Source organism: Scheffersomyces spartinae (genome assembly GCF_019049425.1).
Source record: "Scheffersomyces spartinae strain ARV_011 chromosome Unknown scaffold_36, whole genome shotgun sequence".
In the NCBI taxonomy this organism is placed as follows: Eukaryota; Fungi; Ascomycota; class Pichiomycetes; order Serinales; family Debaryomycetaceae; genus Lizanozyma; species Lizanozyma spartinae.
In genome coordinates, this window is record NW_025065083.1 from 1 (window position 1) to 12,430 (window position 12,430).

General features: G+C 38.2%; 6 protein-coding genes across 6 annotated transcripts; 4 read left to right on the plus strand and 2 right to left on the minus strand.

The window, feature by feature from the left end:
• Positions 1–1,576: 1,576 nt before the first annotated feature.
• Positions 1,577–4,033, minus strand: AKR1 (palmitoyltransferase; the record flags this gene model as incomplete). The annotated part of the gene is made up of 1 exon (XM_043194299.1): positions 1,577–4,033. The coding sequence occupies one exon, from the start codon at positions 4,031–4,033 to the stop codon at positions 1,577–1,579; it is 2,457 nt and encodes an 818-aa protein (XP_043046838.1).
• Positions 4,034–4,375: 342 nt separating this feature from the next.
• KQ657_003597 (DUF4112 domain-containing protein) lies at positions 4,376–5,107 on the minus strand (the record flags this gene model as incomplete). The annotated part of the gene is made up of 1 exon (XM_043194300.1): positions 4,376–5,107. The coding sequence occupies one exon, from the start codon at positions 5,105–5,107 to the stop codon at positions 4,376–4,378; it is 732 nt and encodes a 243-aa protein (XP_043046839.1).
• An 864-nt stretch (positions 5,108–5,971) lies between these two features.
• KQ657_003598 (uncharacterized protein) lies at positions 5,972–7,402 on the plus strand (the record flags this gene model as incomplete). The annotated part of the gene is made up of 1 exon (XM_043194301.1): positions 5,972–7,402. The coding sequence occupies one exon, from the start codon at positions 5,972–5,974 to the stop codon at positions 7,400–7,402; it is 1,431 nt and encodes a 476-aa protein (XP_043046840.1).
• A 1,377-nt stretch (positions 7,403–8,779) lies between these two features.
• Positions 8,780–10,033, plus strand: KQ657_003599 (uncharacterized protein; the record flags this gene model as incomplete). Its single annotated transcript, XM_043194302.1, has 1 exon — positions 8,780–10,033. One exon carries the CDS (start codon positions 8,780–8,782, stop codon positions 10,031–10,033), a length of 1,254 nt encoding a protein of 417 aa, XP_043046841.1.
• Positions 10,034–10,249: 216 nt separating this feature from the next.
• Positions 10,250–11,138, plus strand: FPR2 (peptidylprolyl isomerase family protein; the record flags this gene model as incomplete). Its single annotated transcript, XM_043194303.1, has 3 exons — positions 10,250–10,255; positions 10,379–10,385; positions 10,786–11,138. 3 exons carry the CDS (start codon positions 10,250–10,252, stop codon positions 11,136–11,138), a joined length of 366 nt encoding a protein of 121 aa, XP_043046842.1.
• Positions 11,139–11,559: 421 nt separating this feature from the next.
• Positions 11,560–12,393, plus strand: KQ657_003601 (nicotinamide-nucleotide adenylyltransferase; the record flags this gene model as incomplete). The annotated part of the gene is made up of 1 exon (XM_043194304.1): positions 11,560–12,393. The coding sequence occupies one exon, from the start codon at positions 11,560–11,562 to the stop codon at positions 12,391–12,393; it is 834 nt and encodes a 277-aa protein (XP_043046843.1).
• Positions 12,394–12,430: the final 37 nt, after the last annotated feature.

Sequence of the window (12,430 nt, forward strand, 5' to 3'; positions counted from 1 at the left end):
CATCTTTCTTTCTTGTTTCTTGTTTCCTTTTTTTTTCTTTGTCGACGTACTTCATAGGATCATTTCTATAGGTCACGTCCCTCTTTGACTCTTCAAAAGAGCCACTGAATCCAACTTGGTTGATGAGCAAGATTACCCTTCTTCCCTCAAAGTGAGAACAATATTTAGCTTGTCTGTGACCCTTTGCGGTCCAGTCATCTACGATTATGTTTTGCCTTTAGCTGTGCTTGTCATATGACTTGTACGTTATTAAAGGAGCGATGATCTTTACCCTCTACTTTGCACTCTTTCGAGAGTTTTAGAATTGGGTGGGAAGAAGTGGCTGTCTGACAAGTTATCAAACTTGTAGTAATGCTTTCACCTATGCTGGTTCGTCGGCCACTATATAGTTTTTTTTCGTCTGCACTTAATTGCAGAGGTTTTTTTTTGGCTTTGATTTTTTTTTTTTTTTTGGTTTTTTGAATAGACATTTTAGCCCGTTCAGTATTGGTACTTGTAGTAAATAGGTTCACCTAAGACATTTTAAGTCCAAATAAGTTAGTCTCTTCAGAATACTTGAACCTATGTTAAAGATTGTTCTATTTAATAATGCCTTGAGTAAATACGCTACTTACTGCATTACGTAATCAAACTACTAGTCAACACAACTGCACCAGCTCATCTCATGATATGAAAATCTTTTACGCCAGTAACCATAGTATATCAACTTCAACCAATAGTATCGAGCCTACTCCTTAGATCCGACTCAAATGGTGCAACGAAACCATGGCAATGGGTGGCAAGCTCGTTTCAGCTAGTTGTTGTGGAAACAAGCACAATTTTTTTGCGATGCTCATCGCAGCAGGGTTACCCGCACCAGTTGCAAACACTATATAAGAAGGTGAAAAGTTGCATCTTTCTTTCTTGTTTCTTGTTTCCTTTTTTTTTCTTTGTCGACGTACTTCATAGGATCATTTCTATAGGTCACGTCCCTCTTTGACTCTTCAAAAGAGCCACTGAATCCAACTTGGTTGATGAGCAAGATTACCCTTCTTCCCTCAAAGTGAGAACAATATTTAGCTTGTCTGTGACCCTTTGCGGTCCAGTCATCTACGATTATGTTTTGCCTTTAGCTGTGCTTGTCATATGACTTGTACGTTATTAAAGGAGCGATGATCTTTACCCTCTACTTTGCACTCTTTCGAGAGTTTTAGAATTGGGTGGGAAGAAGTGGCTGTCTGACAAGTTATCAAACTTGTAGTAATGCTTTCACCTATGCTGGTTCGTCGGCCACTATATAGTTTTTTTTTCGTCTGCACTTAATTGCAAAGGTTTTTTTGGAAACTTTTGCCCACATAGTGCTTGTCTTCTCCGTACTTGTCATCTACTATGACGCTCAAGTGCTCATATCTTCTGTATTTGTCTCTGCCATGATGCTGTAGTAGTTTTCATAGTTTGATACTTGTCTTTTATGATACCTATCATTGCAATTGTAGGTTGCTGGTGTGCAATTACAATTGAATTTATGGTACGTAATGTTGAAGTCTATTAAAGTGCGACTTTAGATAGATGAATTGAGAGAGAATGTATTTTTTGACTATACAACGACCTCTGCGTTTTTGGAAGGGTATTCGTACAACTTGTAATAATCCACAACCCTCCCATTTAAGTTGTTTTCCCCTTGTATTGGTAGGTAAAACAAATTTCTCCACTTGATCTCACCTAAAAACCAAAAATCCAACCAATTTTGCTTGAAACCGAAATCAGTAGGGATGTTGATGGATCTTAAGGATGTGTATTCTAAATGTGACGAGTTATTTCCATGTTTGCTACTTATCTTTTCAATCAATTGAATAAGAACAATCTTGAAAGTAAGATAAAATTGATCCAAGCCCAATAACTTGAAAAGCAGGTCCGATTCATTTCGTTGATACATAGCACCGGTCGTTGATTCTTGAGGTTCTGGTGTTGAATTTCCGGTCATTGATTCTGAAGTTGCCCCAACAAGGGAGTCAGAGCCAGAACCAGAGTTAGCCGTAGATCCTCCAATAGCTCTAGCAAAGTCCAAAGGCAATGTAGAATGATTATGAATCTGAATTCTTCTGCCCAAAGTGCTGAACTCCCAAGTAGTTAAACCCTTAAGTATTTGAAATGTTTGTCCTAAACAAAGGAACACTATCCAAATAAACTGCAACCAGCACCATACCATCAAATTGAAATGGAATGGATGTTTGCTATACCCAAAACATAATTGTTCATTAAGTAACCAACACTTAAGATCACCTTCTACATCGCTGTCGTAACCGTCTTCTTCCTTGTCAAACATTTTGAAACTAAGGACGGTGAAATAGATAACTGCAAGAGCTAACGTGTAAACGAAAATCAAAAATAACTTGTGATTACGAACTCCAACCTCGTTATAAATCCAGGGACAGAAATGGTCAAACCTAGCAACTAATCTTTTCGTAGCTCTGGAGTATCTTGATCTCAAGGGTTTGCGGACAAGGGTGTGAATGCAGAAATGATCAATATCAAACTTACCTAAAGCAATCAATGTCATCATTTGATTGTAAATAACCTTATTATCTGCGGGTGTTGCAACATATCCGGGGTTGATAAACATTGACTTGAAGAATGTATATGTGAAGATGGAAATAAGGGACGCAAGGATAAAAATACCAAATATATGCTTCAGAAGTATTAACTTGGGAATTATGTTGTACAAGAAAACAACAATACACCAAAAGGCTGTACCAGAGAAGATCCCTGAAAGTAATGGGGATTTTGCCAAGGGTCTATCATCAATAAGGTAGCTTGGAATGATGAACTTTTGAACCAAGTAAATAGTTGCCACACAACTAAATATAGCAGCAAAAATACGAGGTATTGGGTAGTCTTTATTAAAATCCAATATATTGAAGGAAACAGGCAAGAAGACATAAGGAGAAAGAAATGTGATCACTTTACCAATTTTTGGAGTTAATATGGATGGAGGAGCTTTGTTAGCCCAATTATTTTTTGGATCTCTTCTTGCTTCTTTAAGTACCTTTATCCACATTTTGTAAATATTCATATCTTTAGCAATCTCAAAACAATCCTTACCCTGGTTGTTCTTTGCTGAAACATCTGAACCATGCTCAATCAAGGTCTTCAAAACATTTTTATATCCCTTCATGAAAGCCCAATGGATAGGCAAAAAAAGAGCATCGTCAACCTTGTTCACATCCGCACCGAATCTAAGTAACAAATTCACACTAGTAATATCACCTTGGTAAGCAGCCCAATGTAACGAAGTTCTATTGGCAACATCGGGATCGTCAATATGTAATGGTGGCTGCTTGTCATTTCTTGGAGTGCAGCATGTTAAGATCATATAGAGCACCAACATGATATTCAGTGAATGGATAGATAAATGCAACGCGTTGTAACCTTGAACATCGCGTAACCTAGGATCGGCACCTGCTTCACTTATTAAATACTCAGCAATATAAACAAGACCATTACGACATGCCCAGTGCAATGGGGTGGCATTCAAATCTCCACCTAATTGATTTGGATCGGCTCCATTCTGACAAAGGTATTTCACCACGGATAGTCGGTTATTGATACAAGCCCAATGCAATGCGGTGATACCGTCAGAAAATGTTTCATTGACATCCTCAATGCCACCTGACTCTACCAACTCCTTCACAGCGTCCAAATCCCCAGTTTGCGTTGTGGCCATGAATTTAGCCAATGTTGGCTTGATTTCTGCTTCAGTGATAATCAGATGTCCTTCGATTTCCCCCAGCTGGTTCAACTGATCTTGTGTAGTCTCCAAAATGGCCTCGGTTGACTTTATAGATTCAATATCAAACCTTTGATCCGTTAAAGGTACTTCCACTGATTTCAATGTTCCCAATTCGATCTGCTCGATCTGCTCTGCGTTATCATCATGATTTGTAGGAAGTTCTGAGGTGGCACCAGGAACTGCATTTTTTTCAGCTTCTAGAGTATCCAATAAAAGTGGTTTGGTGACAGCCTCGTGGCCATCCAAGTCAACTGATTCTACCATCAGATTTCTTTAACCAATGGTACAGAATGTAGGATGTTGACAAAGGTTCAAACTAATGAAAGTGAGATCACGAAAAGATCGAGGTTATTATTAACGATTTTTGGCTAAAATTCTTGTGGAGTGCATATGATTTGACTATGATCTCCAATCACACATGTTTACGAGGCGAAGTTTGAGAGATGATAGTCACACTATCACAGATTAAGGGTCTACAACACATGAACAAGGCACCCGACAAACGTGAGAGGGTTAACTAATGGACCGAATACGAGCATTGCTATTCTAGTGATATATATTCTTAGAGATAAAATGTAAATGACGTATTGTATGTAATGAAGTGACTCAAATATTTGAATAATCAGTGGAACCAATTGATTTCACAGAAGATTCTGAAACAACAGTATCCTCTTTATCAGTATTCCGCTTTTTGAATGCATCTACTCTACTTTTCACAAACTCGGCAGTCAATTCGCCAGCCTTGACTGCCTGAGGAGCCACTTTCTTTTCCACAAATGGTTGGACTTTATCATTAATGAAACCAGGACGCACTTCATCCTCGGGAATAATCCCCATATTCTTTTGACCCACACGGGTCAAATGCTTCTCTAAAAGCAAGAAGTTACGGGAGTTGCATTTGTAACCAACCTCCACTAAATCCCCGACTATAGGAATCAAACCAAAAGCGAAGTCAATGGCAATGTTGAACACAAAAATAAGCAGTAAATCAAGCGGGAAACGATCATCTAAACCAGTATTACATAGCCATAATAATTGAAGCGACCAAAACGTTGAGACTATGGGCCCCACTATTGGAACTAATCCTACAATGTTAGTCCACCCAAACTTTATTCCAAAAAGTACAAACCACATATCATAACGATAAGCACGACTCCGGAATGTATTAAGTACCTTGGTATCATTGTCCAGTATTCCTTCCGGAGTGCCTCGTTTCACCTTTTGGGTATTGCCATTAGGAAGAGTACGGAACTCATAATAAGGATCTTCAACCCCAAGTCGATTCCATTGATTATCTCTTAATAATCTTCTAGACATCCATTTCAATACGAAACTCATATTTTACTGAATTGGGTAGTAGTGGGAATGCTAAACAAAAATTGAACCTTGTAGTGGAAACCAAAGTAAGGGGGTAAAAGAATCAAACCGAACAAATACAAAAAAGTGAGTTCATTTGTATACTCTCTGTGCTGCTTTATATAAATATTGTCTCCCGTCATCCTGCTTCCCCTCTAAGTAGGATTTACCACGATTCGCCTTGACTGTTCCACTCGGAGTTCCAACTTGCAACAGCAAGGGAGTTTCGAACATGGTTGCGCCGATACGGCACCGCCTTATTGGGAAATTCATCTCCGACACATGCATTTTGATACAGGCTTCTGTTAGACCAATTTGTTGGGGTATAGTGAGAGCTCTTTATCCCAACATAGAACTAAAATCATTAGGAGACTTAATGGACAATTTTATCAGTATACTAACATAAAGTAGAATTAAAACTCCATATAATTAAGGTGAGTTCTTAAAAAAATAATCAAATAAATAAAGTATTTGCCGTATACTCCATAAGTTGTGAATTTTGGTGTTTATTTTATCTCGGCCCCCGCACAAACTGATCTTACCTCCATGATACCTAGCATAATAAAGGGAATCGTGGTAGGAATAGCTCTGAGAATAGTCGGTAATCATCAATCTGATTCCGTATCTAATCAACTCCCTGAATCAGCCAACAGTGCATCTACCAGGAATGGAAGAAGTAGCACGTCACTCGCTACAGGCCAACTTTCGGCCAAGGTGCTGCGAATATCGCGAGCACATGATATTCAAGATAAGATTCACTCAACTTTGGTGAACAAAAGAACAACTTACCAATATCCACCCAGTACCCTGAATTCTCGAGACCATTTGCAGTCAGGTTCATCTGAGATGTCTGATACCACAACCTATGATACCGATTCTGAAAACGAATATATAAGAAGATTTTCTAGGAAGCCCGAGGCTTCGGTTGATGCCTTTGTTTTACAACAAAACAGAAAGTTTGACGACTTGATCCAGAAGAATTTACTGGTATATGAGAAGGAGCAAAAGGAACAAGAAGCCATGACTGCAGCTGCCGAGACTATCATCGAGGGGAAGACTACCGATGAGGACATGTCAGGTATTTTCAGTCGGATCAATAAAGTGGAAGAATATCTATTGAGCCGAGTTGTTGATATATCTGTATCTCGATTTGTGGGAAATGTGCCACCAGGATTACAACGTACGCTTAAGAGTGTCAATCCCAGTTGGCTCTTTGGAAGATGGAATAGCTTGGGTCCACAGAAAGAAAAAATAGGTACTGATTTATCACCCCTTAAAGAAGCATATAGTAGTGAAGAATCTGAGGAGAACAATGAAGAAATGAAACTATTGGCTGAAGAAGAGAAACGACGCATCCAGCTTTTTCTCTTATCATTGGACGATGACACCAAACAGCTAATGTTTAATCAGTTAAGTTCGCAAATGGACAATTATGTTGTGATGCCGGCAGAGGAATATGAGAAATCATTGAAAGGAATAACTGGAGGTGATAGAATGTTCATCCAGGGAAGCGGGAAATCACATTTTCTTGATAAATTTGAACAAGTGACAATTCTATCGATTAAGATCTTTTTCGTTATGTTGAAACTTTCTATACCAATGGCTAAATATTTCTATACCAAGTTTTTGTCCAACGAGTACTTTTTGTTAAATTACGACAATTTCAATCGTTTCATTCAGTTTATGATTAACTTGTTGAATTCATTAGAGAACGAGTTACTGAATAATGAAAAATTGGCTCAATTTCAAAGATCAATGGATAATTTGAATGAACAAGAACAACGTCGCTTGTTTTTTCTACAAGAACGTGAACAGCTTCAAAGACAATTTGAAGGTCAATCAATGAATGCCGAAGGCGACTCTGGAATTTTATTAATGCCTGAAGAGGCGAATAATTCCACATGGGGATCAAAAGGAAAGTTAATCTCGTCATTTGTAACATCTGTTAACTCTAATGGTGCTGCAAATAATAGCCCTTCAACCCCATCTTCTAATGACATTACAAGGTTTGAGGAAATCGATATGCTTGAATCATCTACAAGTCCTGCCACTAATTTCGACTTACAAGATCCCAAGTATATCAAATATTTTTCACCTTCAAAAAGACTAGTAAACTTGGGCTACGTTCCTGAAGTACAAGTGAATAACTATGGTGTCAGTCGCACTAGTTCTCAAAGCAAAGGCTTACTGGGCTCTGAGGCCGATGATGAGAAATATGATGATAAAGGACATATCAGTGTCTTAGATGCGGCTGAAATGTTTGCTGAACAATTATAATAACAAACGTAACAGAATCTTTTATGGGATTTCTGGTTACATAGACATACGGGTGTGATGATATTAGTAAATGAATGTAAACTTGAATAATACTACACTCTTCAAGAACAGAAAGAATACCATGTAAATTGCATCTATTTGAATTTCAGAATATGGCAAATATCTATCCCATTACGTTGACGGTTTTTCTTCAACCACAGGAAGATCAGATCCTTCTCGATTGATAATATTCAGTGCGTTTTTCAGACCAACGCTTTGATAGTTCCAACAATCCATAAAAGGTATCTAATAAAGGGGGTACGTGCACACAGTAAAAGACTCGCCCTTCTCTCACATGCAATTTGATGTAATAAAGAGTAGTTTGAAGCTACTAGATTTTGAGTCCGCCCCCTATCCCCCCTTCGTGTAAGGTTTTAAGCAAAATGCAAGAAAGCCTACTTGATAAACAAGGAAGTGCGCGACAAAACTATTCTCGCTCCAGCAACCAATTGTTGAGAGTGCACGCATAAACTAACTCAAATATTTTAATTTCAAATATACCCCAATAGGAAAGTCAGGCGTATCGAAACAGGTCCAACTAAAAACAAACAATATTCTTTGAGAGCAAATACACGACTTTCTATAGTATTCGCTCACACAAAATCAGGCACATAACTCGGTTACCATGATTGCTACCAGTGAAAAATAAATAGTCACTGGAAAATAAAAAAAAGTATTAAAATTTCGAATGACATTTTTGTATAGTTTTCTTTCTCTTCTTTTGCCCAATTTTTTTTTCCTCACGGTTTGACCCATCCCTGTTCTCACTACACTTTTCATAGTGTAATATAGAGCAACAGCAACATCTATTTCAACAGACTTAACACCCTGATCGGTGCACCTCTATCTTGATAATACAAGAAGCAGGTGAGTTCTTTGATGCATATATAGTTGTCACTGCTATTATCTACCGTGCTACAGTATTAGGGAATCCCTGATTGAACTGTTTACTCAGCTTTAATTTTTTACCGGATTGCTCAACTCTGATTGGTTGAAATCCCTTCTTCTGTTTGCTGTGCTGTCCTTTTTCTTCAATTTTTGCCACCCGTGCGAGAATCGTTTTGTGATTGGTCAGTTTTCACCCTTACATACAGTCCCTTTTGATTCATACACGTGCATTATTGGTGCGGTTTTTCATTAGCAGACTGGTATTCCTTTTGAACTCCCTTTGATTGACACCTTTATTGGTTTTTGTCAGTCGCTTCCAAGACCACAAAGTTAAGTCTTTTGTGTCGATTGCCTATTTTTTTTTAAGAAGTAGTTATCGGTTCACAACTGAACCGTTTTGTGTCTATGAATAATATCACAAACCTCCCTTTGAAGCGGTGTCATAATGACATGGCTGAACCTGCCACTGGTTCAAACGTTAAAAAGTTGTGCTCTTTAGGTGTCGGTGGTGGTGCTCGTTCTAATTCAATTCTGTTTGGTCGTCACCCCTCAGTGACAATTGTTGATGATGATTTGTCCACTATCTCGTCCTCTGATGTTGACACTGATGATTGCGAATCAAGTGATGAACAATTATCATACGCCTTGAACCAATTAAAAGCCAAACGTAGAGCTAGTCAACGCCTTCAAAGCTTCTCTAACTGCAACCCTAAATTGTCAAGAGCTGTGTCGCAGTATTCCGATACTGACCTGGAAGATGAAGCTGAAAATGACGAAGAAAACTATGCTGCAGGTTACAGCCCTGGTCCCTCTAGACCTTTTAATTCCCACCAAAGGCTGAGATCATCTAACCTTAGATCTTTTTCCTTTTCTGTGAAGAATGAAAATGTTTTCTCTCAAGATTCATCTGATTGTGAAGTGTTGCAAAATAGTTCTAAACCCTCCTGTACGCATTATAACATGGGAGTAGAGTCTTTTCACAAAGCTCCAGCCGTTTCTAGTCCCATTGGTTTTTCTACTGCTGCTGGTTCTCCAGGTTCTACTTGTGGTACCAACAATTTGGCTTTAGAAAAGGACAAGGCATCTAGAGCTCATTGCTTTGACTACCTTGTGGGTGCAATTGATGCTGCTTGGGCAAGTTATTGTGATGCAACTTCTGTTGTTGAAGACGAAGTTTATGGCTACAGTACACCTGAACTGGTTGCCTCGGATTACGATGATGAGCATTCAAGTGGTTCTCACATTAATACCCCTCAAAATGCAGTACCCACGAGTGATGAAGAAAACGACACAGATTTAACTGATTACGATAGCGATTACGACCATAAGATCGCCTCATATAAGGCTGGTGCTATCCCCTCAGATAATGGGGCCAATGCAACCATGTCAACCATGCGTATGTCGATCATGAATACGCCTATACAAGCAACTTCTTCTTCTGCAACTTCCAAACCTTCAATTTGTGATCCACGGACGAATCCTTCATCCTGTAAGTTGCAAGAATTGAAGGAACGCTTAACAAAAGCCAAGTATTTTTTACAAGACTTGGTTGACTCTGATGATTACTATGACATGTTGACGTTTTGGAAACGTTGGGACATGATCAAGTATGCAACTATTGAGTTAGTAGAAGAGGATGATGACGATGAAGTTGTTGAATCGACCATTGACGAGTTAGAAGATGGTCGCTTAGTTGTACAATAAAGAGAAAAGAAGTGAGATCAATGTTTTTTTTTTTTGCTTCTTTGATCTTCTCTGGTTTTTACCTTCCTGTATTTTTATGAAAGAAAAAGTTATTTTCTATTTTGACTTCTCCTTTTTTTTTTGTTCATTAACTCCAGTTCCTTTTTTTGAATGTTCTGGTAAACAGATAAAAAAAAGAATCCTTTTATTTTTTTATTATATTTAGCTAGGTTTGCAATGTGGGTATGATAGGATAAAATATGTATACATATATATTGTTGAGAGTGGGGACTTTGATATGCTGAAGTGATGATTGGAAGCAATTGAAACCCTGTGAAAGTTTTATGTATGTTTATATATATTAAGTATATAGGTAATTTAGCCTATTGTAACAATATGATATATGATGGTGCATAAATATCATTATGTAAACTATACTGTTCGGACCAAAAGGAAACAGGAGGACTCAGACACCTGTATATATCTCTGCGGTTTGGGCACGACTGGATAAAGTGAACAAAGTATTTAGGTTTGACTTAAACATACTAATTAAATTTATTCACTAGTTCCTCTTAAGCTTTAGTATAAGTAGTTACGTTACTGGATACCTTGTACTAAAATGGCGGCTTTTTGGAAAACAATTGGATTGTTCTGTTTGCTTGGATTGGGATCTTGTGCTCCCGAAGTCCAAATCGGTATGTAAAAACGATGTGAAAGCTACAGCAGGCACTTTAGAAATGAGAATATACTTGCTAACAGAAACTTTGTTATAGAAATCTTAGACGCAGTCCCTGCAGATGAATGTGTTACTGCTGAAGCTGGTGACTTTGTTTCTGTCCACTACAGAGGTCAAATTCTTGATGGTATGCCATTTGACAACTCTTATGACAGAGGCCAACCTATCGCATTTAAGTTAGGTTCTGGTCAAGTTATCGAAGGGTGGGACCAAGGTATCTTGGGTATGTGTATCGGAGAAAAGCGTAAGTTGACTATTCCACATGAATTGGGCTATGGTGAACAAGGTATTGGTCCAATTCCTCCAAAGGCAACCTTGATTTTCTATACCGAATTAGTTGACATTGGTGGTAAAACCAAGGAGAAGAAAATTGTTAGAGACGAATTATGAATAGGTCACGTGCTAAATTTGAATGATTAGAAACCTTAATGAACTGAATAGGACTGCATAGTTTAATATTATTGTTGAAGGGCCCTTTTGGTCACTTGTAATGTTCATGTGGGGAGATCCAAACCGGTAGCGCGACAAAGCAACCTAATATTACAATTGATTCTTGACGATGAAAGGATAACCTGGCCCATTCTTCTTCTTCTTCTTCTCTTTACTTTCTATCATTGTCGCAAAACTTATAAGTAGGCAATTGATATAATCATAAGTCTACTGCATCAATTGATATTTTTCTTCCTCATAAAATATTTACAAGAATCGCTTATACATTTAAGATTACTTCTTTTATATACTGGCCATTATTGCAAAGATAGTTAAGCACATCATCAACACAAGTTACTGAAACTAAACACAGTACATTCCAATGCTGAAATTTCGTCTATTGATCAAAGATTTCCTCGAGTCTGCTGCAGCCAAATTCGAAATAATATATCTGACACCAACTCCTGCGTTAACACTGAAACCTAGACGTTTACTAGTTTTAGACTCCTCCTTCAACCCCCCTCATTTGGGTCATTTGGCCTTGGTACAAGAATCGCTTACCCATGAGTACAAGGGCGAAAAAGTTCCTATGAACAAACCAACTTCCACGACTTCAAACGATGCAGCTTCTGTATTATTACTTTTATCTCTTGAAAATGCAGATAAGGGAACAACCCAATTAGATGCAGCCATTCACCGTGTTGACATGATGAAGATCACTGCTGACTACATACAAAAGGTTTTTCAGGTCGATGTAAACATTGGAGTAATCAAGGCCGCAAAGTTTGTTGATAAATCGCTTATATTATTCAATTATTTGCATGCTCGCAGTGTGGACCATCCTAAATTAACATTCTTGGTTGGATTTGATACATTAACCAGAATATTGGATCCAAAGTACTATATACCTGACAAGTTATCATCCTCATTACAGGAGTTTATGTTGAATTGTGACTTGTTCGTGTTAACGAGAGGCAAAGGTGGCGTTTCTCAAACAAAATATGTCGATGACATAAGCCACGGCAGAATTGGCGAAATCCCTACTCAGTGGTCGAAATCAATTCATATGATCAACGAAAACCACGGGGAATCGGAGTTAGGCGTGATTTCCTCTACTCTGATTCGGAACGAAATCATGGAAGGCGACGAAGTATGGAAGTCAAAGGTGCTCCCGGAAATAATGCAATATATCGAAACTGAAAATTTGTACAAGTGAAACGAAACCATTTTAGGTTATTTATTAGTTACTACAG